Below are 26,904 nucleotides of genomic sequence, written 5' to 3' on the forward strand. Positions count from 1 at the left end.
TTTAGCTTGAAGTCTGGTTGTTAAACTTGAGAGGGGGCAGTAAAGATTTACAAGGATGTTGCCAGGATTGGAGCATTTGAGCTGTAATAGGGAGAGGCTGAATGGGCTGGGCTTTTATCCTTGGAGTGTCAGAGGCTGAGGAGTGATCTTGTAGAGGCTTATAAAATCATGAGGGGCATGGATTGGGTGAATATCCAATGTCTTCTTACTAGTATAGGGGAGTTCAAACCTAGAGGGCATAGGTTTGAGAGGCAAGAGATTTAAAAAGCATGTGAGAGGTAAGATTTTTCATGCAGAGGGTGATGCTTGTATGGATCCAGATGCCAGATGAAGTGGTGGAGGCGGGGACAGTTACAACATTTAAAAGGCATCTGGATGGGTGTATGGATAGGAAGAGTTGAGAAGAATACGGGCCAAATGCTGACAAACGGGACTAGGTCATATTGGGATGTCTGGTCGGCGCCAATGAGTTGAACCCAAGGGCCTATTTCCGTGCTTTATAGCTCCACGACTCCACACTGTATGGTGCACAAGTTGTTGTTGATGGTTGGGGTTTCGTACACGTGCGGGGAGACGTATGTCGGGGGGGAGGTTGGTGGAGTCCTCCAGGCCGCCAGGGCGGCGCTGCATGTGGATGTCGCGAGGGGGCGACGGGTAGTTTATATTATTACCGAGGAGGTGGTGGCACCTCTTGCCGTTTCCTTCTGGAACAAAAGGAGCGGGAGCAAGTTTGAAAGCGGTGGCATCGGTAAATTCATCGAGAGACGGCGAGAGCGGTTCAGTGCGGCCTGAACGGATCCTGTGCTGAGGCCGCTGTGTGCAGGCCGAGGCCTCGGGCTTGTTGTGGGCCCTTTCACCTGAGCCTGTGTGTGGGGCTATCACCATCACCTTGGCCATGGAGGGGGATGTCCTGGACACGCTGGAAGCCCTGGGGTGAGCCGCCTTTTACCTGCTGCTTTTAATTCGTGGTTGGCCGTGGAAGGGTTCATTATGCCTTTTTGGTATTAAAAGAGTGGAGCAAAGTGATGTGGTGGGTTCCCCCTGCCCTGTTGCTGTGGGGAATGAATGGGGAGGAGGTGGTTTCCAGCACAGGGACCCACTGTGGCCATTCACTCATACTGCCCCATCCATGGAGACTCCCCACCTACCCTACTCCAGATCAGCCTCACCCGGTCACAGTGCTAGTGGGTAGTGCTTGTGACACTTGGACCGAGGATGAGAGGGGATGTTAGGAGCTGTCAGTGCTGGTGATACTGTGGGATCATAAGAATCAACTGTTGCTGGTGACACTTGGACCATAGGGATTATTGGGGTCGTGGGTGTCAGTGCTGGTGATACTGTGGGATCACAAAGGTGTTGCTCACACTATGGGAGCTGGCCACTGAGGAGAGATTGGATGCAATCACAAAAATTTGAAGATGTAGGCCAAAGGTTGATGTCGTGGCAAGCAACATGGGACAGCTGCCTCAAATGCAGGTGGGTTCTGTCAAGTTCAGGTTGTTTGGTAATCTGGAATATGGAATAGGGCAGTGCAATACCCTAGAACTTTGTGGGAAGCTAGGGAAGTGATTGCTGGGCCCCTTTGCTGATATATTTTTATGATCAATCGCCACAGGTGAGGTGCTGGAAAACTGGAGATTGGCTATCATGGTGCTACTATTTAAGAAGGTGGTGCAGAAAAGCTAGGGGACTATAGACTCCTGAGTCTGACAGTGGTGGGCAAGTTATCGCAGGGGATTCTGAGGGACAGGATTTACATGTATTTGGAAAAGTAAGGATTGATTTGGGATAGTCAACATGGCTTTGTGTGTGGGAAATCATATCTAACTTGAGTTTTTTTTGTAGGAATGATGAAGGCAGAGCGGTGGATGCTGTTTATGTAGACTTCAGTAAAGTGTTTGACAAGATTTCACATGGTAGAGTGGCAGGATTAGATCACATGGAATACAAGGAGAATTAGCTATTTGGGTACAAAATTGGCTCGAAGGTGGGAGACAGAGCGTGGTAGTGAAGGGTTGCGTTTCAGACTCAGCCTGTAACTAGCGGTGTGCTGTGATGATTGGTACTAGTCTGCTGTTTTTTGACATTTTGTTAAATGGTTTAGATGTGAATATAGAAACTATGGTTAGTAAGATTGCAGATGACACCAAAATTGGTGGTGCAGTGGGTAGCAAAGAAGATTACCTTGGAGTACGATGGGTCCTTGATCAGATGGGCTAATGAGCTGAGGACTGGCAGATGGAGATTAATTTAGATAAATGTGAAGTTCTGCATGTTGGTAGGGCGAATCATGGCAGGACTAGTACACTTAACGGTAGGGTCTTGGGAAGCCGAACAAATAGACCATGGAGTGCAGGTTCATAGTTCGTTGAAAGTAGAATCACAGCTAAACGGTAGTAAAGAAGGCATTTGATATGAACCAGACCCAAAACGTTATCTCTGATTTTTCTTCACAGAGGCTGCCAGACCTGCTGAGCTTTTCCAGCAACCTTTGCTTTTCTTTCTGATCTACAGCATCTGCAATTCTTTTGTTTTTTTTTTATTGAGTATAAGTGTTGCGAGGTCATGTTGCAGCTGCACTGGACATTGGTTAGGCCACTTATGGAATACTGTGTTCAGTTCTGGTCTCCTGGCTACAGGAAGGATGTTGTGAAACTTGAAAGGGTTCAGAAAAGACTTACAAGGATGTTGCCAGGGTTGGAGTGTTTGAGCTTTATGGAGAGGCTGAATAGGCTGGGGTTATTTTTCCTGGAGTGTTAGAGGCTGAGAAGTGAGCTTATAGAAGTTCATAAAATCACGAGGGATATGGATAGGGTGAATAGTCAAGGCCTTCTATCCCAGGGTAGCGGAGTTCAAAACTGGAGGGCATAGGTTTGAGGTGAGAGGGGAAAGATTTAAAAAGGACCTAAGGGGCACAGAGGGTGGTGTGTGTATGGAATGAGCTGCCAGAGGAAGTTATGGAGGCTGGTACAATTACAGCATTTTAAAGGCATCTGGATGGGTATACAAATAAGAAGGGTTTAGAGGGATACAGGCTGAAAGCTGGCATATGGGACTAGATTAATTTAGAATATCTCGTTGACATGGACGAGTTGGACTGAAGGGTCTGTTTCCATGCTGTACATATCTATGACTCTAGTGATGCCCCTGGGCTAGGAGCGTGGTTGCTTAGATTAGTTTTTCTCTCTTTCATGGAGTACAAATCAGCATTGACTGCCTATCCCTAATTACACTTCACATTATGATGGTGTGCTGTCTTCATGAACAGGTCTAGTCCATGTACTGTAGATATGCCCACAATACGGTGGGGAGAAAGTTTCAGGATTTTACCCAGCAACTGTTGTTTTGATAACACTTTCCATTTCTAATAATAATTACACTGGTGTCTTTTTTTGATGCAGGTACAATGGACCCTTGTTGGAAGAGGATGCTCTTTTGAAAGCAGTTGAGATGGGGCCGTCCTCTTCAGAATTTACTGAACTTTGTGTGTGGTTATCATCACAGATTAAACTGTTGTGTAATTTAGAAGAATGTATAAATTCTACTACCAGTAAGTGCAGTCTGTTATCAGAACTTCTATTGTTTAAACACCATGCTTCCTCCTCATCTGCTCCTGTATGAAATAAAGTTACTATGAGATCAGTTTGTTCCTCAGTCCTGAATATTTCTCTGAAATCTGTTTCTAAGAAGTGTTTAGCTTGAATATAATTGAGAAGTTCAATTCATATTTAAGCCAAATTGAATCATATTCTTGAGTAGAAAATTATCCTAGAGATTATGCTCATTCAGCCGATGTTTAAGTGCAGATGGAAGGTGGCATGATTATTTATGCATCCAGTTAACATCAGTTAGCTTAAATGTGAGTTTTAAACTTGTTACTACAGTAAGCAAAATATTATTGATTTTATGCTTTCAGTAGAATCCCACTTAAATGGGTAAGTTAGCGAACAGATTGGAAATGAATTAATATAGAAGATTGAATAATTGGGGTGTAATTGGTAATATCTTCTACGGACACAATGAGAGTTTTGAAGGGCACATGACCTACCTGATACCTCAGAGCAGTTGGAATGTAACCTAGAAAGAGACACCGGTCTACAGCACAAAAAGACCCTTTAGCCCAGCCTGTGCTGATTTAAAAATGACTACCTAACTATTCTGGTTCCATTTTCCAGCACTTGGCCCAAAGCCTGTGGTGCCTTGGCATCACAAGTGTATATCTAAATACTACTTATGAGGGTTTCTGCTTCTACCACTCATGCAGGCATTGAGTTCCATATTGACATCACTCTCTATATGAAATAAAACTTTTCTCATGTTCTTTTAAACCTCCTGCCCCTTCCCTTTCTCTGTGTTCACTACTGATTGATCCCTGCACCAAGGGGAAGAATTTCCCTGTCTACCCTCCTCATTTTATGCATCTCAGTCATGTCTCACCCAGTCTCCTCTGCCCCAAGAAAAACAACCCCAGTCTCTCCAGTTTCTCTTCATAATGAAAACTCTCCGCCCCAGTCAACATCCTGGTAAATCTGACCGTCTCCAGTGCAATTGCATCCTTCCTGTAATATGGATTCTAGAGTTGCACACAATACTTCAGCTGTGGCCTAACCAAGTTTGTATACAGTTTCAGCATAACCTCCCGACTCTTAAACTATATGCCATGGTTAATAAAGGCAAGTATCCCATATATTTTAACCACTTTATCTTCCTACCTTGTTACCTTAAGGGATGGTGGGCATGTGTACCGGTGTCCCTCTGATCCTTGGTGCTTCTGAAGGTCTTGCTGTTCATTATGTGTTTCCTTACCATGTTTATCCTGCCCAAGCTTATGCTTTATCAGATTGAATTCCATTTGCCACTGATCAGCCCATATATGCCCTCCTGTATTCCAAAGTTTTCCTTCTCACTATTTACCATCCCACCTCAGGGTGTGGGTGTCACTGCTTGAGCCAGAATTTATTGCTGTTTCCTAGCTGTGCTTGAGAAGGTGATGGTGAGCTGCCTTCTTGAACTGCTACAGTCTATGGTGCTGTAGATAGACACACAATGCTATTAGGGAGGGAATTCCAAGGTTTTGACCTAACAACAGTGAAGGAATAGTGATATATTTCCAAGTCAGGATGGTGAGTGGCTTGGAGGGGAACTTCCAGGTGGTGATGTGCCTATATATGTGTCGCAATTGTCCTGTGAGATGCTAGTGGTCATGGTTGGAAGGTGCAATCTAAACATATTTAGCAAATTTCTGCAGTGATTCTTGTAGATAGTACATACTGCTGCTCCTGGCCATCAGTGCTGGAGTGACTGAATGGCACCACATTCACAAACAATTAATTGGGCTGTTTTGTCCTGGATGGTGCCAAACTTCTTGTGTTGTTGGAGCTGCACCCATCCAGGCAAATGGACTATTCCATCACATTCCATCCTGACTTACACCTTGTAGATAGTGGACAGACTTTAGAAATCAGGTAGTGAGTTACTCAGTGCAAGATTCCCAGCCTCTGCTCTTTTCTTGTACCATTATATTTATGTGGCGAGTCCAGTTCGGTTTCTGGTCAGTAGTAACTCCCAGGATATTACTAGTGGGGGATTCCGTAATGGTAGTGTAGTTGAATGTCAAGGCATATTGGTTAGATTTTCCCTTGTTGGAGATGGTTATTGCCTGACATAAGTGGCAAGTAACATTAATGCCACACATCAGCCCAAGCTTGGATATTGTTCAGATCTTGCTGTGTTTGGATATGGACTTCCTCAGTATCTGAGGAGTCATGAGTGGTGCAGAACAGTATGCAGACATCAGTGAATGTCCACATTTTTGACCTTATGTTGGACAGCAGGTCATTTGGTGAAGATGATTGGGCCTGGGACACAACTTTAAGAAACACCTGCAGAGATGTCTTGAAGCTGAGGTGACTGAACTGGAACAAGAATCACCTTCCTGTGTACCAGTTGTGACTCTAACTGGCGGAGAGTTTTCTGCCTGATTCCCATTGACTCCCATTTTGCTAGGGCTCCTTGATGCCGCACTTGGTCAAATGTGGCCTTGATGTCAAATGCCATCACTCTCACCTTACCCCTGGAATTCAGCTCTTTTGTTCATGTTTAAACCAAGGTTGTAATGAGGTCAGGAGCTGAGTGGCCCTGGCAGAACCCAAACTGGGAGTCAACGAGCAGTGCTGCTTCATAGTTTTGTTGTTGACATCTTTTGTGACTTTAATGATTGAGAGTAGACTGGGGTGGTAATTGGTCAGGTTGGATTGGTCAGCTTTTTGTAAAGACCTACCTGGGCAATTTTTTACATTGTTGTGTAAATTCAAATGTTGTAGCTGTAGTGAAACAACTTGGCTAGGGCGTAGCAAGTTCTTTAGTACTGCTGTTAGAATGTTGTCAGGGCTCACAGCCTTTGCAATATCCAGTGCCATCAACTGTCTCTATCATGTGGAGTGAATCAAATTGGTCGCAGACTGACATCTGTGATGCTGGGGACCTCCAGAAAAGGCAGAGATTGATCATTCACTCATGCTCCCCTATCACTGAGAATAGGGATGTTGTGGTTGCTTTGTACAGTTTCGAGGCATGGTCGCAGAAGGTGGTATTGGTCTCCCAGTAGGCATACTTTGTTAAACATTCACCTCTTAAACTGAAGCAGGAAGTTGAGGATTCTCAAAAGATCGGAGTCATAGCAGTTCACATGGTATTTGGTGCAGACCTCTAATATGTGGTAGCGACCCTTGGAATATGTTTGGGAATTGTCAACTGCAACAGACAGCTTTTTTAAAAGAATATATGTCAATCATGTCTGCTTCATGAAGATTTCTAGGATTAATTTGTCATGATTAATGACCTGGTGAGAATTGCTTGTGGCCAGGATTTCTAATCGACATTGTTGGTCAGTTCATGAGACGCATGTGCAGAATTTTGTGACGGCTGAGCTGTTCATTTCAGATCTGCTCAGAAATGGACCCCATCCTCACATACTCCTCTCTACTCTGGGTGTGCTGGCAGCCAATTTTCATGTTTGTTATGCAACTGAAATTCTGTTGAAGCTGGTCAGCTTTACATATCGTTCTACAGAGTGAGTTTTATTCCACATGGCGGACTCCTCCACTGTTCCAAAGTACCAGTGCCCTTTCAAGCTGTATGGGCTCCCACCATTATGTCTAGAGCTACCCCTCTTCACAGTAATCATCCCCTCCTCCACATCCCAGCATACTAGCTCCAGTTCCCACACTTGAGTTTCCTGCTTTGCCCAGCAATGCACTGCACCCTGATAACTACTCGTGATGTTTAATCCCAACCCCCAAGACTGACTGAGAAGAGCCAATCCCAGTCCAGCTCATGTCCCCAGCTGACTTGATGGTAGTCACTAGACTAATTGGACACACCTTGTAGGATCTCTGGATCCTGATTGCACATAACAGCCCATCCCCGGACTGTTGGTTCCTTGGACAAATTATGGTGGCACTTCCTGACTGACCATAGTTCTCTTGGACTGGCTTAGGGGCTACTCCCCTCTTACTTCCAGTCATAGCCCCTAGGTTGAAGCACATACAAGGTGTGCTGCATATACATGAGATAGCATAATGCCATACGTCGCCAACAAAAAAGCGGTTAGTGCTGGCAGCTAGAACAATACGCCTGGCTTTCTGTTTGTGATAAAAGGCCAGGCAATGAAGGATTGCTGGGCATACAATTCTGAATGAAGGGACTTTGTACAAAAAGAATGCAGAGATATTGTGAGTATCTGAGTGACTGCTAAGAGCTCCAAAATACAACCTGTTCTGATGCATGAATTAGGTACCTTTTTTCTACATGCGCAATGACCTGGCAGCAACATTGCAACATAAGGTGTTGGTTAGCACCAAAACGCTGTTGTGAAGTACTGAGCTATATTATCAGTTTAGTTTTGAGATGTGCCATGATGAAGTGGTGAGCTGATGCCTTTCATGATGCTGACTTCTGTCAGGAAAGCATTGGCTTTTGTTTTTCTCAAAGTTGAGACTTTTTTCTTTCTCTTGCCATATTTTCTTAACCTTCTCCCCACTGACCACATTGTTCTGGACTGAGAAAATTCCACCTGTGATATGTTTGTCAGTGTCACTGTGTTGTGTGAAACTATTTTTATACGTCAGTTTATGTTAGATAATATCAACTAGTTAAATTTTGAAATTAAGATTAAACTATTGAGTTTTCAAGCATTCATCAAGCTGTGAAAGTGGATAGAAATTTGAGACTCCAAACCAGGACATGCAGAATGGTTAACAATTGGGAATAATTTGATTTAACCGTAAAATCATTTAAGAGTCTGTAGACTGCACTATGGTAATGTTAGATTCAGAATTAAATTCAGACTGGTACTTCTCCTGTGATTTAAGAAGTCAACAAAAGTCACTTTTAACTCTGTTTTCAGCTTAAATGCCATAGCTTACTTAGTTTCAGTACAGGAAAAATGCTGTACATGAGATTTGTCAAATTTCATGTTAAGGATATTGTGTATTGATAATTGGATTAGATCAGTGAGTGAAATGTCAAATGAAGATTTGTAGCCAGATTTAGGGGCATAAGTTGGAATCAAAAACCTTCTAAGAAACTGCTACCATTTCCAAATGAGTTTTGAATGCTTGTGATATGTTGCATTGGTAATGGTGCTTTAGCTGAGGTGTGAGAGATAAGTAACCTAGAATATCATGTTTTCTTGAATGAACTCCGCTTCTGGGCAGTAAATATTTGAGCACCTTTTTAGTTCTGCTTGGCTTGCTTTTTTAAGGTGCCGATGATATAGAAAGCTTTCTGCTGGAGATTAATGGCTTCCTAAAAGAGATGTCGTGCCCTTTTTCATCGCTTCTCGCAGGAGATTTCAAAGAAAGACTAAGAAAGAAGGAAGACTGCTTAAAACTTCTTTGTAAGTTCAATTATTGTATCGTAGCTTGGTAAGATGGAAAATATCAACCATAAGAATTCTACGCATTTGTTGCAGGAATTGCTAGGGGAGTCTTTTAGTGGAATTATTGTACTTAATCAATAGAATTGTTATAACATACTGCAAAGAAATACAAAAGTTTAAGCAGAAAATTTACAAGTACAGAAGGATGAATGTACAGTAACTTTTACAAGTAGCAATAGTACCAAACAGCATGTCTGATTACTATCATTCACCACCAGGTGTCCTCTCAATACTATGTTACAGGAATTGAGTGACATTTTTGATGAAGGTAGAAAAGTGTAGCAAAAGCTTGCCTTTCTCCATGACACACATTTGTTTAAATCCTTGCTTCAGCTAACCTTGTAAGGAGGTAATTGTCACTGAATACAGGGTATTCATTTAACTGATTTTGCTGGTAGTAAGCATTGAGCTACCCTATTCAAACCCAACCTCTGTAGCTATGATTCTACATTTCTAAGGTTTCTATATCTTCCCTTGTCCATTTCAAATTTTATCTTGAGTGAAGCCACTCTCATTTGACCCCGTTACTGCTAAATTGTTGAAAGTCAACTTCTTTTCCTGGCCCCTATGCAGGTTGCCATGGTTAATGTTATTCTCTGTTGCTACTTCCTTTTTCAAAAGTGCTCCTCCTTAATCTGAAATTGACACATTTTTGTGTAACTCTTATCTAAAGACATTTGGGGAGAGTGAATTGTAGTTGAGCTGCAGATCAGCCATAATCCCATTGAATGGTGTGACAGGCTCAAAGACCTGAAAGTTTGCTGCTATACCTTCATTCGCTTGAAACAGTCCAAGGCTGGGAATGGGGCTACATGAATCCTTAGTTTAAAAACAACTGGTTCTAAATAAAGAACTGCAGATGCTGAAAATCTGAAACAAAAACAAATTGTTGCAGAAACTCGGCAGGTCTGGCAGTATCTGTGGAAAGAAAGCGAGTTAATGTTTCAGATCCAGTTCCCTTCTTCAGAACATAGTTCTAAATAAACATTGCTTAGAATTGCTTTTTAATTATTTTAGCATGAAACTTTTAAAAAGTACTCTATCCTCTGCTAAAGGTAGATATTTTATAAGTGGTTGGAAATATCTTTGTGGCAATGAATAGAATTTTGGAGCATTTTGTCTCCTCAGGAAAGATTGGCCTCCCTTATCTAATAAGGTCATTGTTGCTTTAATGTTTCAAGTAATTGGATAAAGGAAATTACCTTTATTTATAATCCAATTATTTGCTTTTATCAATGTATTTTTAAGCATTAACTATAGATGCATTTAAAATCTACAGATACAAAGTTTCTTCATATCTGTTTGTTTCCAGTATACTTGTCATCTGAGCTTCAAACCGCTAGGATCCTACACTCTAAATCTCCTCCGGTGTCTAAAGATGAAGGCAATGAAGAAGTTCGGCAAGAAATTAGATCTATCTGTGCAACATTGAGTGTGCCCTGCCCTGTATCTGGTGCTGCCGATGCGCATTTATTTAAGATTCTGGAGGAAAAGGTCAGTACTACAGTCTGTCATTCTCACATTATAATGTGTACTTGCTCCACTGGAACCACTTCTTAACGTATTCTCTTCTTCCAGGTGAAAAGCATCATTTCCAAGATTCCCAAAAGCCACATGGGAGAACCATTGCTAAAGCTAACATTAACCCCTGACCACTGGGTAAGAGACTGCTTTTAACACTTCAGACAGATTCCTCAATAAACTGCTGTTGCTGTTATGTAGGTAAATTATTGTGTATCTATTTTGTTGACTGAAAGATGTTCTGCATACAGTGAGATAAATTACTTTTTTTTTAAATGTGGTTTTTGATGTGATACCTCAGGGAGGAACATTTAGTGGAACACGTGATGGTGTTAACTGTCCTCTTTGCATAAGGCTCTGAGGTATGTTTATCCTCCAGATAGATCACAGTAGTATGGCAAGTGCCAACCTATTTGTGCTGTTGGGCTTTATCTTCAAGTTACCAATAAATCAGACTGACACTGCAGCCTTACGTTATGCCTTCTTTAAATTCAACAATACTTAATTAAACATTACACGGGTAACGGAATGCAGAGTTTAGCTTAATATGCAGGAACCACATTCTCCCGCTTTCTGCCCATAACCCTTGATCCCCTTGACCATCAAGAACCTGTCCATCTCCGTCGTAAATATACTCAATGACCTGGCCTCCACAGCCTTCTGTGGCAGTGAATTCCATCGATTCACTGCTCTGGCTAAAGAAGTTTCTCCTTATCTCTGTTCTGAAAGGTCTTCCCTTTACTCTAAGGCTGTGCCCTTGAGTCCTAGACTTTCCTACCAATGGAAACATCTTCCCAACATCCACTCTGTCCAGGTCATTCGGTATTTTGTAAGTTTCAATTAGATTCCCCCCTCATCCTTCTAAACTCCATTGAGTATAGACCCACAGTCCTCAAATGTTCCTCATATGTTAGGGTTTTCATTCCTGGGACCATTCTCGTGAACCTCCTCTGAACCCGCTCCAGAGCCAGTGCATCTTTCCTGAGACGTGGGGCCCAAAATTGCGCACAATACTGCAAATGTGTCCTGACCAGAGCCTTTTAGAACCTCAGAAGTACATCCCTGCTTTTATATTCAAGTCCTCTCAAAATAAATACCAAAGTTGCATTTGCCTTCCTAACTACTGACTCAACCTGCAAGTTTACCTTGAGAGAATCCTGGACTAGAACTCCCAAGTCTCTTTGCACTTCAGGCTTCTGAATTTTCTCCCCGTTTAGAAAATAGTCCATACCTCTATTCTTCTTTCCACTTGACCTCACACTTTCCCACCATTTGTCACTTCTTTGCCCACTATCCTAACCTGTCCAAATCCTTCTGCAGCCTCCCTTCATCCTCAGTACTACTTGTTCCTCTACCTATCTTTGTATCGTCTGTAAACTTAGCCAAAATGCCCACAGTTCCTTCATCTCGATCATTAATGTAAAAAATGAAAAGTTGTGGTCCCAACACTGACCCTTATCACTGGCCGCCATCCTGAGAAGGACCCTTTTAACCCCACTCTCTGCTTTCTGCCAGACAGCCAATCTTCTATTCATGCTAGTACTTTGCCTCTAACACCATGGGCCCTTATCTTGCTCAGGAGCCTCCTGTGTGGCACCTTGTCAAAGGCCTTCTTGAAGTCCAAGTAGATAACATCCATTGGCTGTCCTTGGTCTACCCTGCTTGTTACTTCCTCAAAGAATTCTAACAGATTTGTCAGGCACGACCTCCCCTTGATGAAGCCATGCTGACTTTGCCCTATTTTACCATGCACTTCCAAGTATTCAAAATCTCATCCTTCACAATGGACTCTTAAAATCTTACCCACAACTAAGGTTAGGCTAAATGGCCTGTAATTTTCAGTCTTTTGCCTTACTCCCTTTTTAAAAAGGGGTGTCACGTTAGCGATTTTCCAGTCTTCTGGGACCCTCCCTGACTAACGATCCTGAGAGATCACCACTAACGCCTCCACTATCTCTTCAACTATCTCCTTAAGAACTCTGGGGTGTAGTCCATCTGGTCCTGGTGATTTATCCACCTTCAGGCCATTCACTTTTTTTTCTAGCACCTTCTCCTTGGTGATGGCCACCATACTCACCCTTGCCCCCTGACTCTGACTCTGCTGAATTTTTGGGATATTACTCATGTCTTTTATTGTGAAGACAGACACAAAGTTATTATTCAGTTCCTCAGCCATTTCCTTGTTCCCAACTACACTCTATCCAGCGTCATTTTCCAGTGGTCCAATATCCACTTTTGCCTCTCTTTTGCCCTTTATATATCTAAAGAAGCTCTTAAAGTCCTCCTTTTATATTACTGGCTAGCTTACCCTCGTATTTAATCTTCTCCCTCCTTATTTCTTTTTTTGTTGCCCTCTGTTGGACTTTGCAAGCTTCCCAATCCTCAGGTTTCCCACTGCCCTTCGCCACATTATATGTTGTCTCTTTTGCTTTTATGCTATCCCTGACTTCCCTAGTCAGCCGTAGTTGCCTCATCGTTCCTGTACCATGCTTCTTTTTCCCAGGGATGAATTTTTGTTGTGTCTCCTGAATTACTCCTAGAAACTCCTGCCATTGCTGTTCCGCTGTCTTTCCTGCTAGGCTCCTCTCCCAGTCAATTCTGCCCAGCTCCTCCCTCATGCCTCTGTCGTGGCCTTTATTCAGCTGTAATACCATTACCTCTGATTCTATCTTCTCCCTCTCAAATTGCAGAGTAAATTCAATCACGTTATGATCACTGCCCCTCCTAAGGGTTCCTTCACTGTAAGCTCCCTTATTAAGTCTGTCTCATTGCACAACACTAAATCCAGATTTGCCTGTTCCGTAGTGGGCTCCACCACAAGCTGCTCCAAAAAGCCATTTCGTAGACATTCCACAAATTCCTTTTCTTGCAATCCAGTACCTACCTGATTTTCCCAGCCCGCCTGCATATTGAAATCGCCCATGATCACCGTAAGTTTCCCTTTCTTACACACCTTTTCTGTCTCCTGGTGTATCTTGCGCCCCAGCTCCTGACTACTGTTTACAGGCCTGCACATAAATCCAACTATGGTTTTCTTTCAGCCTCTGCAGTTCCTCAACTCTACCCGTGCAGATTCTACACCATCTGACCCTACTTTGTTTCTTACTATTGACTTAATTTCATTTCTTACTAATAAGGCAACCCCAACCCCTCTGCCCACCTGCCTGTCTTTTCAATAAGATGTTTATCCTTGGGTATTCAGCTCCCAGTCCTGATCCCCTTGCAGCCATGTCTCTGTGATCCCCACCATGTTATATCTGCCAGTTTCGATCTGCGCCACAAGCTATTTACCTTCTTTCTTGTACTGCGTGCATTCAGATATAACACCTTCAATCCTGTATTAACCATCTCACTTCTCATTGTCACTCGTTTATCCAGTGTGCTTGAAGTTTGATTCCTAACCCTTTCCAAGCACTCTGTCTTATTTGTGTCTTGCTGGAGATATTCATAACCTCTCCCGAGTTCTCCTTTTCCTTCATTTTTTTTATTATCATATTTTTTCCACACCTTGGAATCTACCCCTACAGATGTTAGTCTGTTCTGTTATACCAGTTATAGATGGACTTGAGATTGAAATGTTCAATGCACAGTGTTTTATTAATGAGTTTTGCTGAAACTTACTTGCTCACTCTTGGGTAGAGATAAAACAGAACAGACTAACATCTGTAGGGGTAGATTCCACTGTGTGGAAAAAAAAATGAAGGAAAAGGAGAACTCAGGAGAGGTTATTAACATCTCCAGCACGATATGTACATGAGCTGGATTAGAATTAGTAGTGAATTGGATTCAAAATTGGCCAAGTTTTTGGAAACTGAATAATAGTTAATAGATATTTTTTTCAGGCTGGAGAAAGGTTTGCTGTGGCATTTCCCAGAGATCTTTATTGGGACTGGTTTTATTGATTTGTATTCATGATTTCTGTTTGAGAAGAGGGTCAGTTTCAACGTTTGCAAAGTTACAAAACTTGGATGCATTGTGAACTGTAAGGAGGATAATGTTGAACTTCAAAACAATATTGACAAGTTGGTGGAATGGGCACGTAGGTGTTAGGTGAAGTCTAGTGAAGCAGAATATGGTTGTGCAGGAACAGAGAGACCTAGGCATATATGTGCATAAGTCATTAAAGACGCAGGACCAATGGAGAGACTGTATATTTCATAAACCAATATCCTAAGATTTAATAATAGTGGCACACCAGAACAGGGAGAAAGAGTTAACATTTCTAATCCAGCTCAGATATGCAAAGTTCCTCTGGCAAGTTTTTATTTCAGATCTCCAGGATTTTGGTTTCATAAGAGCATGGAATTTGTGCTTAATTTGTATAGAGAATTATTTAGATTACAGCTGGAGTATTGTGTACAGTTCTAGGCATTGCACGTTAGGATAGATGTGAATACTTTGGACAGGATACAGAGGAGGTTTACAAAAATTGTTCCAGAACAAGAAATTGCAGTTATGAAGATAAATCTGAGCAGTTGGAAATGTTTGTCTTTGAGAGGACATTTGTTTCCAAAATCATGAGGTCTGGTCAGAGAAGACGGGCAAAACTGTTTCTACTCCCAAATGAATCAAGAATGAGAGGGCACAGATTTTAAGTGATTTGCAAAGGAAGTAAACGTGATCTGAGTGGAAACTTTTCCGCACTGTTGTTACGGCCTGGAATATCTGGAAGTGTGGTGAAAGCAGGTTCAATTGAGACTCATTAGATTATTATTTCTATCATAATGCGCAGGATTACAAGGAAGGCAGGAGTATGGGTACCAAGTCAAGATGATTATTTGGAATGCTGGGGCAGGCATGATGGGCCAAATGGCTGCTTTCTGCGCCATAACAGTTCTGAGATTCTATCCAAAGTAATATAAAAGCATGTGTTGAAACAAGGTGAAGCTATGTTTTTGTTTCAACATTCTGGATGTGATTTCTCTGTATGCAACATCTGGCATCAATTTTCACTGCACTCCTGCTGGAACAATGAGCAATTACATTGGCTTTGTTTCTGAAAAGTGAAACTTCTGTAAGGATTTTTGATTAAAATTTTGTTATTTTATCTGAGGTTGTGTAACTACTGAGCCCAGTATTGTACAAGAGATGAAAAAATCCATTTCCATAGTTATATTGATAGTTGTGTTTTTTCCCAAAAACATTGCTTTTTTTTTTATTGTACAATTGGAGTGAAGACAAGATAGGCTAGATCAACCGTTTTTAATTTGTAAACAAGGTGTTAAAATCAAAATAATACAAAAAATGTGAATTGACTTGTACTGTCTCATACGGTAATTTATATTGGAATTCACCTAACCTGTCGTACCTGTTACATTTCTTTAGGATCTCAAAATTATTGCAGTGTCAGAGGAGGCCGTTCAGCCCATCATGTCTGTACCAGCTTTCCAAATGAGCATGGCACTTTGTTCCATTTCCCTGCCTTCTCCTTAATGTTCCAGATTGTGCTTTTTTTTTTTTTTTTACAAATAACTGCCTTTTTCCATTATAAATCTCCTTCCACAATGTGCTCAGGCAGTGGTGCACCAGACCTTAACCACTCCCTATGTGGAAAAGTTGTTTTCTCTTTTAATGCAACAAATATCCATTACACCTCCTCTTAAATTGTATTTTAAAGTAATGGTTAGTGGCAGCTTTGAGTCTTAAACTGATCTAGCCAGTGGAAGCCATTGCACTTTTTTGTTCACTACGTGTCTCTGTATTTTTTTTTGATCTGTGCAGTTTTATCGAATCTGCTGTATCTTAACTTCATTCCCTATCTTCTAATTCAGGTGTCAGTGTCTCCTTTTCAGTGGTGTTTTGCATTTTATCTTTTGTTTTGTTCCTGTCTTTTCCACAACTATTATAAGTAATTTAAATCTTGATTTTTGAACACACTGATCAAAATAATTAGTAAGAGCATACAATCTAGTTTGGAGTCTTTATATGTGCATAATTTATTTCAATTTTAGCTGATTCCTTTTGTGTAATAAGCTTCTGTTTTAATGATAAAACCAAATCTGCAACATTGTGTGCTTCAATGCAAGATGTCCACATTTTTTAAAAAAGAGTCTATCAAGCCAGGTTTCAGTCTAGGGTCTGACTTGTCCAGTAATAACATGTCTGGAATCATAACACAGCCTTAGCGAGAAGAGGAATAGAGCAAATGCTGCTGTTATTTTCATCAACCACATGCTAGCCATCTAACCTACTGAGCTAACTGGCCAAAAGATTGTATGGTATAGAAAATGTTAATATGGAATATTTTTTCTGGTAGATCTAGAATGTTCTTTTTCTCACTTGTAAATACCTTTGTAATTTATTGTTAAGAGTATTTTGCAATATCTTGAGTGCAGTGCTTGATTTTAAATGTTTGATAAGCTTAAGCGACTTCATTTAGAACACGTTAAGACAGTACCATCACAAGAACTACATCTGTTCAAGAAGACCATTGACCACCACCTCTGAGGATGGAGGAGGATTATTAAATGCCATTGTGGCAGGATCACCTGCATTACTCTTTTTTTTTTTAAATGCCAACTGATAATCAATTTTTTTTAAGAGCTCAGGTGAGCTGTTGTTGGAACTTGCGACTAGTGCACTGATATAGTGCATTGATTTGTTTCTCTGCATAATAGTAACCTTCTTTCTGCCTAGGAAAACCTCATGGCAATAAATGATGCTTTCACGAATGAGTATGAGGTGCGCAGAAGAATGTTAATCAAACGTTTGGATGTGACTATCCAGTCATTTGGATGGTCAGACAAAGCCAAGGTAAGGGCCTAAAGGTACGGAAGGAAATCCAAACTCTGTGTTCTGACCTTCAAAATTGAGAACACTGTTTATGCACTGAGGGGCATTCTGTGATTTGAAGCAATATCGAATTATGAAATAAGTGCTTGCCAGTAAGATGTTTTTAAAATAAAGCAAAGTTTAAAATTTTATCATTGTATGTCAGTTTGAGAGTGGTTATTTTATTTTTATTGCCTCCTAACTAAGTTAGAAACGTTGACGCTTACTTTGAAAACTAAGTTTAAGTTGCGCTCCTGATGTATAGATTCAACCTTTTACTGAAATCTCAGGACCAATCTAAAGTTTTTGGCAAAATCCATGATTCCTTCCATTGACTGGTGGGAAAATTTTGGAAGGAGGAGTTTTTCTGTGGCTTCACATCTCCCATTCTGAGTGACTGGCTTAGCAGGCCTCTCTGGAAAAGGAAGAACGGATCAGGTGTGGAAGATGTGAAGTCAAGCAGTGTGTGTCAACATCGTATTTGTTTCTCCTTTTTTTTGAAATTATTCTCCTACTATTCAATGTAATGGTAACAGTGCACATGAATGTCCTCTGCTTTCCTAGACAGTGGACAAGTGAATTCCCCTCATTGATTGTTGCATTCTGTTTCCCTCAGCTATTTCCCAAGTGCCATCATTACCCTGCAATGCATCTTACACATTTCAGTGATGAAATACTATTTAAGCACACTGACTAATCATCTGGATTATGATCCAGTGGTGAATTGTCTGCCCATGATGGTTAAAGGATTGCAAACAATATTCTGTAATCTGTCACTTAAGATTAGGAATTTGCGCTGCTGCTTGACTTAAGGTGCCCCTCAGAATGCCAGTTTTAATGTGTATTTTAAGTTGATATTGACTGAATATTTCATATTACCAAGGGATTCCATTCAGAACATCAGGTGGTGATAGTCCAATCCATTTTGTAATTAAGACTAACATAATATTTGCTTTCCTAATTGCGTGCTGTACCCCCATGTGAACTGTCTGATTTGTGTAACAGTGACATTGAGGTGTCTGTGTATACATTTCCTGGTCTTGCTATTTTAAAAATAATTAAGACTACTTCAACTTCAAGAAAAGACTCAATGATTTATCAAATACTCCCTTTTTCATAAATCCACATAGACTCTGTATCATATTTTGATTTTCCCAAGAGCTGTGTTGTCATTTTTCCTAATAATAATCTGGCTTTCTTCCTACAACTACAAACTCCAGTTAATTGGTTTCTATCAATTTATGTATGTCCTTTCTCCCTACTTTCTTGAAGATTAGCTTTTTTTTTGGTATTATCTAATCAATCTTTACCATGATTTTATGGAGATGTTTCTGGAGCAGGTGGGATTTGAATCTGGATCACTTCACACTACCACTGCATCACAAGAGTCTTGAAAGGACTGTGTTTGTTTGTTTGTTACCTTGCAATCTAAGGAAACATTCTAGTATTTAGGGAAATCTGGAAGATCAATGCACCCACCAGCTCTTGTAGCAATCTTTTTTTAATAAAAACCCTTGAATTAGGCTATTGGATGAAGGGGATTTCTCATCTTAATTTCACCTGTTAATTTCACCTGTACTATTTCTTTACTCATCTGTCTTGTTAGGTTTCTCATTTACATGGACCCTGGGTTTCCCACTATTTTGAGAATTTTTCTATTTCTCCAACCTCTAATGCACTCATGTTCACTTTCACTAAACTTTTTACATACCCATAGAAACTTTTACAATTTCTTTTATCGCTTCATAGTTTCCACTCATTCTGTTTCCTTAACAATTTCTTGGTTACACTATTGAGTTCTAAAATCATTTAAATTCTTAGGCTTGATACATTGAACATGGAACAGTACAGGTCGTTCGGCCCACAATGTTGTGCCGAACCTTTACCCTAAATCTAAGGTCTATCTAACCTCCACCCCTACCTTATACTATCATCCATATGCCTGTCTAATAGCAGCTTAAATGCCCCTAATGAGGCCGACTCCACTACCCTCTCCGGCAATGCATTCCACGCCCATACCACTCTCTGAGAAAAGAACCTACCTCTGACATCTCCCCTATATCTACCTCCATTCACTTTAAAACTATGCCCCCTCATAATAGCTACCTCCACCCCAGGAAAAAGTCTCTGGCTGTCCACTCTATCTATACCTCTGATCATTTTGTACACCTCTATCAAGTCACCTCTCGTCTTTCGTCGTTCTAAAGAGAAAAGCCCTAGCTCTCTCAACCTTCCCTCGTAAGACCTTCCCTCCATTCTAGGCAACATCTTGGAAAATCTCCTCTGCACCTTTTCCAACGCTTCCACATCTTTCCTGTAATGACATGACCAGAGCTGGACACAATACTCCAGATGTGGCTGAACCAGGCTTCTGTACAGCTGGAGCATAACTTCACGGCCCTTGAACTCAATCCCTCTATTAATGAAAGCTAACATACCATACGCCTTCTTAACAACTCTATCTACCTGGGTGGCAGCTTTCAGGGAACTGTGAACATGAACCCCAAGATCCCTCTGCTCCTCCACACTGCCAAGAATCTTTCTGTTAACCCTGTATTCTGCTTTCAAATTTGTCCTTCCAAAATGAATCACCTCACCTTTTTCAGGGTTAAACTCCATCTGCCACTTCTCAGCCCAGCTCTGCATCCTGTCAATATCCCTTTGTAACCTAGAACAGCCCTCCGCACTATCCACAACTCGACCCACCTTCATATCGTCCGCGAGCTTACTAATCCACCCTTCCACTCCTTCATCCAAATCATTTACAAAAATCACAAATAGAAGAGGACCCAGATCAGATCCTTGTGGTACACCACTCGTAACTGAGCACCATGTTGAATATTTTCCATCCACTACCACCCTTTTGTCTTCTAAGGGTCAGCCAATTCTGAATCCAATCTGCCACATTTCCCCCTATCCCATGCTTCCTTACCTTCTGCATGAGCCTACCATGGGGAACCTTATCAAATGCCTTGCTTAAATCCATGTATACCACATCCACTGCTCAACCTTCATCCACGTGTTTGGTCACCTCTTCAAAGAATTCAGTAAGGTTTGTGAGGCATGATCTACCCCTCACAAATCCATGCTGACTATCACGAATCAAACTGCCTATCCAAGTGATCATAAATCTAATCTCTGAGCCCTTTCCAATAATTTGCCCACCACTGACGTAAGACTAACTGGCCTGTAATTTCCGGGGTTATCCCTATTCCCTTTTTTGAACAAGGGAATGACGTTTGCCTCTCTCCAGTCTTCCAGCACTATACCCATGGACAGTGAGGACAAAAAGATCATCGCCAAAGGCCCTGCAATCTCTTCCCTCGTGTCCCATAGAATCCTCAGATAAATCCCATCAGGCCCAGGGGACTTATCTATCTTCAAGTTCCTCAAAATTCCTTGTACATCTTCCTTACTAACATCGACCTCCTCTAGCCTACCAGCCTGTTTCACAGTATCGTCCTCTATCACCAGGTCCCTCTCAGTTGTGAATACTGAAGAAAAGTATTCATTAAGGACCTCTCCTATCTCTTTAGGCTCCATGTACAAATTCCCTTTACAATCCTTGATCGGCCCTACCCTTTCTCTGGTCATACCATTTAACAATATTGAAAATCTTTTAAGCTAATTTAGTTTGTCGTTTAACCATATTTGGCTTCATACTCCTGAGATTTTTATCCCTTTTAAATGATATTCTGCGACAAAGTATGAGTTAGTCGCAGCATTTTCTTCTATTGTGCACATGCTTATTCGTGAGACCAAGAACAGTTTTCAAATGCTTTCATCAACAAGCTGACATTTTAGCTCCATCACCTCCAATAACAAAGGAAAGTCGTGACTTTCCTGACCTCAAGAATATTGAACAACACTTTTAGGACTTGGGGCCTATTAAGTATTTTTGAAGTGCAGTCCTTGATGTAATATGGTAAATAGAGGAGGCAGTTTTGCAGTTGCAAGGTCTCACAAATACCAGTGAGATAAATGGCTACTAGAATCATCTGTTATATTTGTTGAATATATAGGAAACGACTAGAACACAGAAAGTATCTGTTCTTGTCTTTGAAATAGTGCCACAGATTTTGACATATCACCCTGAGAGGAGGTTGAGGTTGAGGTTGTATTTGTTTTTGCCTTCCTAATTTCGTTCTCATTTTGCAGCTACCCTTGTTCCCACATTGTCATAAAAGGTTCAGTGCCTTTTTGAAACCCATTTCCCATATGGTGACCTAAAGCATATAGATGTTTTCAACACCACCCTGACGCTTTCATTAGTTACTGATATCCTGAAAAATTTGTAACACAACCCTACATCAAAAAGCCAATCTATGTTCTCTGATTCAATTTCAAAATTTACTTTGTTGTTCGATTGCAAATATGTAGTGGTTTCCCAGGCTTATGTTCTTTTGGTTTTCTATTCAAATCCTATCAGTACATTTCTTACCCATCCAAGGAACACATTCAGAATTATATGTTTGTTGGTCTTTCATCCGTTTCTATATATGGAGAAACAATAATTCAGACTTTGCTGAGGTCCAGCCTTTCAATTTAAATTACACCTCTAGCTTGGTGTATCATGGTCACCCGTAAAATTCTGGTCAATAAAATGTTTTGTTCTTATTGAAATTGTAGGTAAATTGTTTCCAGTTTAACTGGTCAGCCTTTCCACTGAACAGAACAGTTAGTATTAATATGCTGGAAATCAAAGCAACATTGTTCAAAATTTCAAGAAATCATATCCTTGTCACTGAGAAAATATGTCAATTAAAACAAGAATAACAGAGTTTTACTTTTTAGGCAAATACAGATAATATGGCAAAAGTGTATCAACCAAAAAGGCACACTTTGTCCCAGGGATCTACTGTAACACTGGCACACCTGTTGGCAGCCCGTGAGGATTTATCCAGGATTTTAAAGACCAGCAGTGGTTCCTTAAGAGAAAGGACATCCTGTGCCATTAATAAGGTAGGGTTGTTGATTTAAACATAGCTTTACTTTGGAATTTGCCCGCGTACATAAAATGATGAGTTCTCTAAATGGTGCAGTGGAGTCATTCAATTCAAAAAAGCAGGTTCAATTTCACATTTGTAATTCCACATGATATTTTCTTTATAGTATGTGGATGTTGCTGGCATGGTCAAATTTATTGTGTTTAAGTATGTTTTAGTGAGCACTGTATTGAACCTTTGCAGCGAAAGTGCTCCGTGTGTATGGGTTGATGGAGTTAAGTTGTTTTTTTTGTTTTCGCAGCTGTGTCTCTTTGTATTCAGAATACAAGGATCAAGAAAAGCTTGAGAATCTAATGTAGAGTGTGAAACAACAATGCAGTCATCCATAAACTATAGATCAAGCATGACCCTATAAGTGGTCATTTTAATTTTGACAACTGAAGGTAACAGGGTTTCACTATTAGTTTCAATAGAGAACACTTAGACCTTGAGAAGAATAACCAACGTCAGATTGTAGATGTTAGCTATGCTATTTTGCAGCCTTTCTGATTCTGGTCTGGGTTTGAATGTTTCAGATCTTTCATCATTGCAGTCACATCACCATGAAGCATTTGCAGAATTGTGATGAATTTTGTTGGACATCCCCATCTTTTGGAGCATAATACACAGAGCCTCACAGTGTACTGAATCAAAATTTTTTGGTTAGTGAACGCTGTGAAGAGTTTTGGTGTTCTTCTTGACATTTTTCTTGGATTTGTAGGCAGTACAGACCATGACAGTGATTTCTCTGGGAAATCTAAAGCACACGTCTCTGGGAGGATTTCCTCACTCACAGGAAGTAGGTGATTCAGGCTAATGAGTGTCAGGGTTTTTTCCTAAGGAGGAAATACCTTGATACATCATACTGTGGAAACTATCTCCTTTTCCTGAAGATTGTCACAATTGTGACATCCTGAAATTTGGGAATTTGGAGGAATTCTTTTTCCTCTCATGTTCACAGGATTAATGCATGAAGTCTTGATGTGAGCAAAAGGCCATCAACTTACCTGGAATACCGTTTTGGGTTTTGTTGTCTTTCATCCATTTGATTGCTTGCTGCAGCTCTCTGTCGTTCTCCCAGGGATTCTACTGCAGCATAAGGGCGTTAGCTGGCGTATTGGATTCACAGTTGATCTGTTGTTTCCTGTGTTTACGGGTGAAGACGATTTTGCCCATTTGACCTTTCCCTATGGATGGCCGTCATGGCTTCAAAGACCGTTGCACGTATTGTTAGCTATCTTTATCCTTTTTAATCATCTGGATTTTCTTTGGCCTGTGCCATGACTTGTTGAAATTCTTGATTTGTGATCTTGAGTTGTTCTATAGCTAACCAACTAGGAGGTTCCATATTTTGGCATAGTTTTCATCAGTCGGCCCTGATGACTGATACTGGAACTTGATTGTTTGGAAATATGTGTCAGGTACAATTAACTGGGGATTCTCCGGTTTGCAACCCTTTCTCCTTTGCCAATTCTCTGTCATCACATGAGTCGGAAAATGGACCCAACTAAAAGCAAATGCATGGTTTTGTTTAATGTGAGGAATGTGGAATGCTGTGACTGCCTACGTGATCTTGACCAGTTGGTTGTTAGATTTTGATGATGTCTTGAACTATGATAACTGGGACCGCTTTTCCCCTACAGCATTCCTCCTCCTTTGGAATGGGTGAGGCATACAGTTGTTCTTTGCCTGTTCTGCCATTGACTTTATGACAGCACAGTATCTGGCACCTCCCACGATTTGGCCATGTGGTTTGCCGTTTTCAGGAGCTCCTGGTAATGTCACTTAAGGGACCGTCAAAGAGTTAAAATTTCTCCTTACTAAGATGGCAATCAACTGAGGGAATTTGAGTTATTAGTCCCGTAACGAAACCATGACAATACTCCTTCTGATGGTAGCTTACATTGTCGGGATAAGTACTCAACATGTGGTACTTCCTCGTTCCAGACACCAGGGAAGGTCAACAGAAGAAAATTTTTTGTGCTATTCTTAAGTAGAAAAATACTCTGAACACAATCCGAATTTAATTTTTACTCCAGGAATGCAGTTAATATATCTGTTCTAAACGCAGTTATTTACTCTTAACTGCTAGTGCAGTCAAAATATGAATGTTATAAAATTAAGATTGGCATATATTTGGTCTCTGGTCACACCTTGGACTGTATGTTATGGTTTTAAAGTTGATAATTATAGGTACCCTCAGGCAGCAATTGAATATACAAAGTGACAGTTATCGATTCATTTAAGTTAATCAATGTAATTTTATCTTGGCATTTTCATTACTTTGTTTTTTTTTATGCTATGCTTCCCTACATCTGGGGAAAAAAGTATTTTGTTTGAACAAAGTAACTTCAGTCTACTTTCACTGCATCCAATTGTCTTGAGCTTTGGATAAAAGTCTTGAAGATGGATGAGTGACCAGCTTGGACTAGCTTTTTTGGGGTCTAACACACTATTTCTAGTGTAATGCACAAACTTGCAAAGTAGCACATCACACTGAAAGGCATTTGTTTTATAATTCTTTATTTTTGATTTTTAATACAAGTTTCCATTCCATCAGCATTTAAAAAGAACAATGTTTGTTAATATTTCAGATGTAGACAGACTTTTATAGTATATTGTGCCAACATGATACTTAGAGAATGCTTTCACTTCATTCACCAAAGGTAAAGACTGCATTGGAGCTCATTGTATACCTAACCTTCCATTACATTAAACCTATAACTGTTCAGATGCTTTTGTAGTTTTTACAACTGTATCTATTGGTATACAATTTTTTTTTTCTGTTCCCTTGCTGCTTCTCATTTCTTTTGTTTCTGACTATCTCGTCCAAGTAAGTGGAGAATTACGTGCAGAAAAGCTGCATTCCCATGAAAGTGAGGTCTGCATTTCTTTGATTTGGAACACTTAAGCACAAACTTAAGTCATTTTACTTTGTTACCAGCCATTTTACTGTGGTAGTTTTGCTTCAATGCCAAAACAGGCAGATATGATTTTTAATCTTGAAGCAATCTTGGATGGATGATTGCGTTCACACACTTGGGTGAGTTTGCTTAGTGCCCTGGTCAACTCCTCATCTCTATTAATATATTTAAATAATTTTTAACTGATGATTCATCCTGTTTGAAGTAGAATGCTACTGCATTTAGACGTCGTACTTAACAGAAAACTCTGTGCTTGAAGCACTTTGAAACACTGCCACTTGATGTGTGAACAAATTTTTTTTTGAGGTTGGGAGATTATCAGTGCTTTGATGTGCTAATGTGTCCAAGTTTGATTGATGGCCTAGCTACTTGTGCTGCTTCTGCAGATATGGAATTTTTCTTTCAATTGCATACCATGTACATTCTTTACACCATTAATTTGTTTCTCTCTTCTTGGCTGAAAAGTATATGTTGACTAATTTCTTTTGGTACTTGACTTGGTTTTTTTAAAAATATATTACACAAATTAATAGAGGTGAAGAGGCTTGACTGGGAGGAATTAAATTCTTGTGAAACTCTACCTCATCTTCTGTCTTGTATGTCTATAAAGTCACTTGGTGAGGCTTGGTAATTGTACAAATAGTTGACAATTAGTTCTTCCAGACACTAGCTTGAGTGCTAAAACTTGAAACTATCCTGTAACAAATAACAGTCTGTGTCATGGGTTTTGTGCCAGTTCTCGTGAGTCTTATTCTTTAGCTTCCCTCTTTCCCATTGGAAGGCCACAATGCAGCAGGAATCCTTTACTATTTTATATTCCATTATTCCAAGTCAATATATTCTCCCAGGGATTTATTATCTGCACATATCAGCCAAAACTGAACGGTACTGAAAGTAGTGAGGTTTTTAAAAGAATCGCACTCTGCTGCTTTGACCCCACATTGTGGTTTTCTTTGACAGGTTATGATGGGAAGAGTGCCTGATCGAGGAGGTCGGCCATCTGAAATAGAAGCACCACCACCGGAGATGCCGCCCTGGCAGAAGAGACAAGATGGAGGGAGAGGTGGAGGGCGTGGTGGAGGTGGCTGGGGTGGTGGCCAGGGAGGTGGCAGGGGTGGTGGAGGGAGAGGTGGCCAAGGTGGAGGCTGGGGTGGGGGAGGCCAAGGTGGAGGCTGGGGTGGAAGTGGAGGCGGAGGCTGGGGTGGGGGTGGAGGAGGCCAGGGGGGGGGGTGGGGGTGGGGGTGGTGGTCATGGAAGTGGGGGTGGCTATGGAGGGAGAGGTGGTTATGGAGGAAGAGGTGGCTATGGAGATATGGGTAACTATGGAAGAGGTGGCTATAGACGGTACTGAATGGGCATTAATTATTGCAATCTATTCTTGATGCTTGTATAAAGAATGAACTCCTCTAGTTACATTCATTAGTCACTATAGCAAAGTGTGAAGGTTGAATCTGTAACTGTAAATTGATTATTTTATCTACTCAATTGAGAAGGGAATGAACCATGATGTTGTCCTTTTTAAGGTAGATAATTGAGGATTTTTTTAAGACTTCTCATAGATACAAGACCTTAGAAACAGTTTACTACTGTAATAAAAATCTTTTTTTTTTAACATGTTCATTGTTGAAACTTGCTTTTTTATGAGAATGTGATTACAAAAGTGTTTTAATTTGGAAATGTTGGAAGATTCTGAAGAGCTGTGACCAGTCAATTTTTTTAAATGGAAATATTTTAGACATCTAATGAATAAAAAAGACATAAA

At 40.7% G+C, this 26,904-nt stretch overlaps 1 protein-coding gene across 1 annotated transcript; it reads left to right on the forward strand.

Moving 5' to 3' along the window:
• Positions 1 to 642: 642 nt before the first annotated feature.
• Positions 643 to 26,904, forward strand: LOC109920749 (protein FAM98B). The gene is given in 9 exon segments (XM_020520814.2): positions 643 to 933; positions 3,402 to 3,550; positions 8,765 to 8,899; positions 10,254 to 10,435; positions 10,520 to 10,600; positions 17,099 to 17,215; positions 22,028 to 22,195; positions 26,103 to 26,375; positions 26,377 to 26,904. Coding segments are annotated over 9 exon segments (1,260 nt in total). The 5' UTR covers positions 643 to 895; the 3' UTR covers positions 26,494 to 26,904.

The sequence above is a fragment of the Rhincodon typus genome, chromosome 8, assembly GCF_021869965.1.
Source record: "Rhincodon typus isolate 14 chromosome 8, sRhiTyp1.1, whole genome shotgun sequence".
NCBI classification, from domain to species: Eukaryota; Metazoa; Chordata; class Chondrichthyes; order Orectolobiformes; family Rhincodontidae; genus Rhincodon; species Rhincodon typus.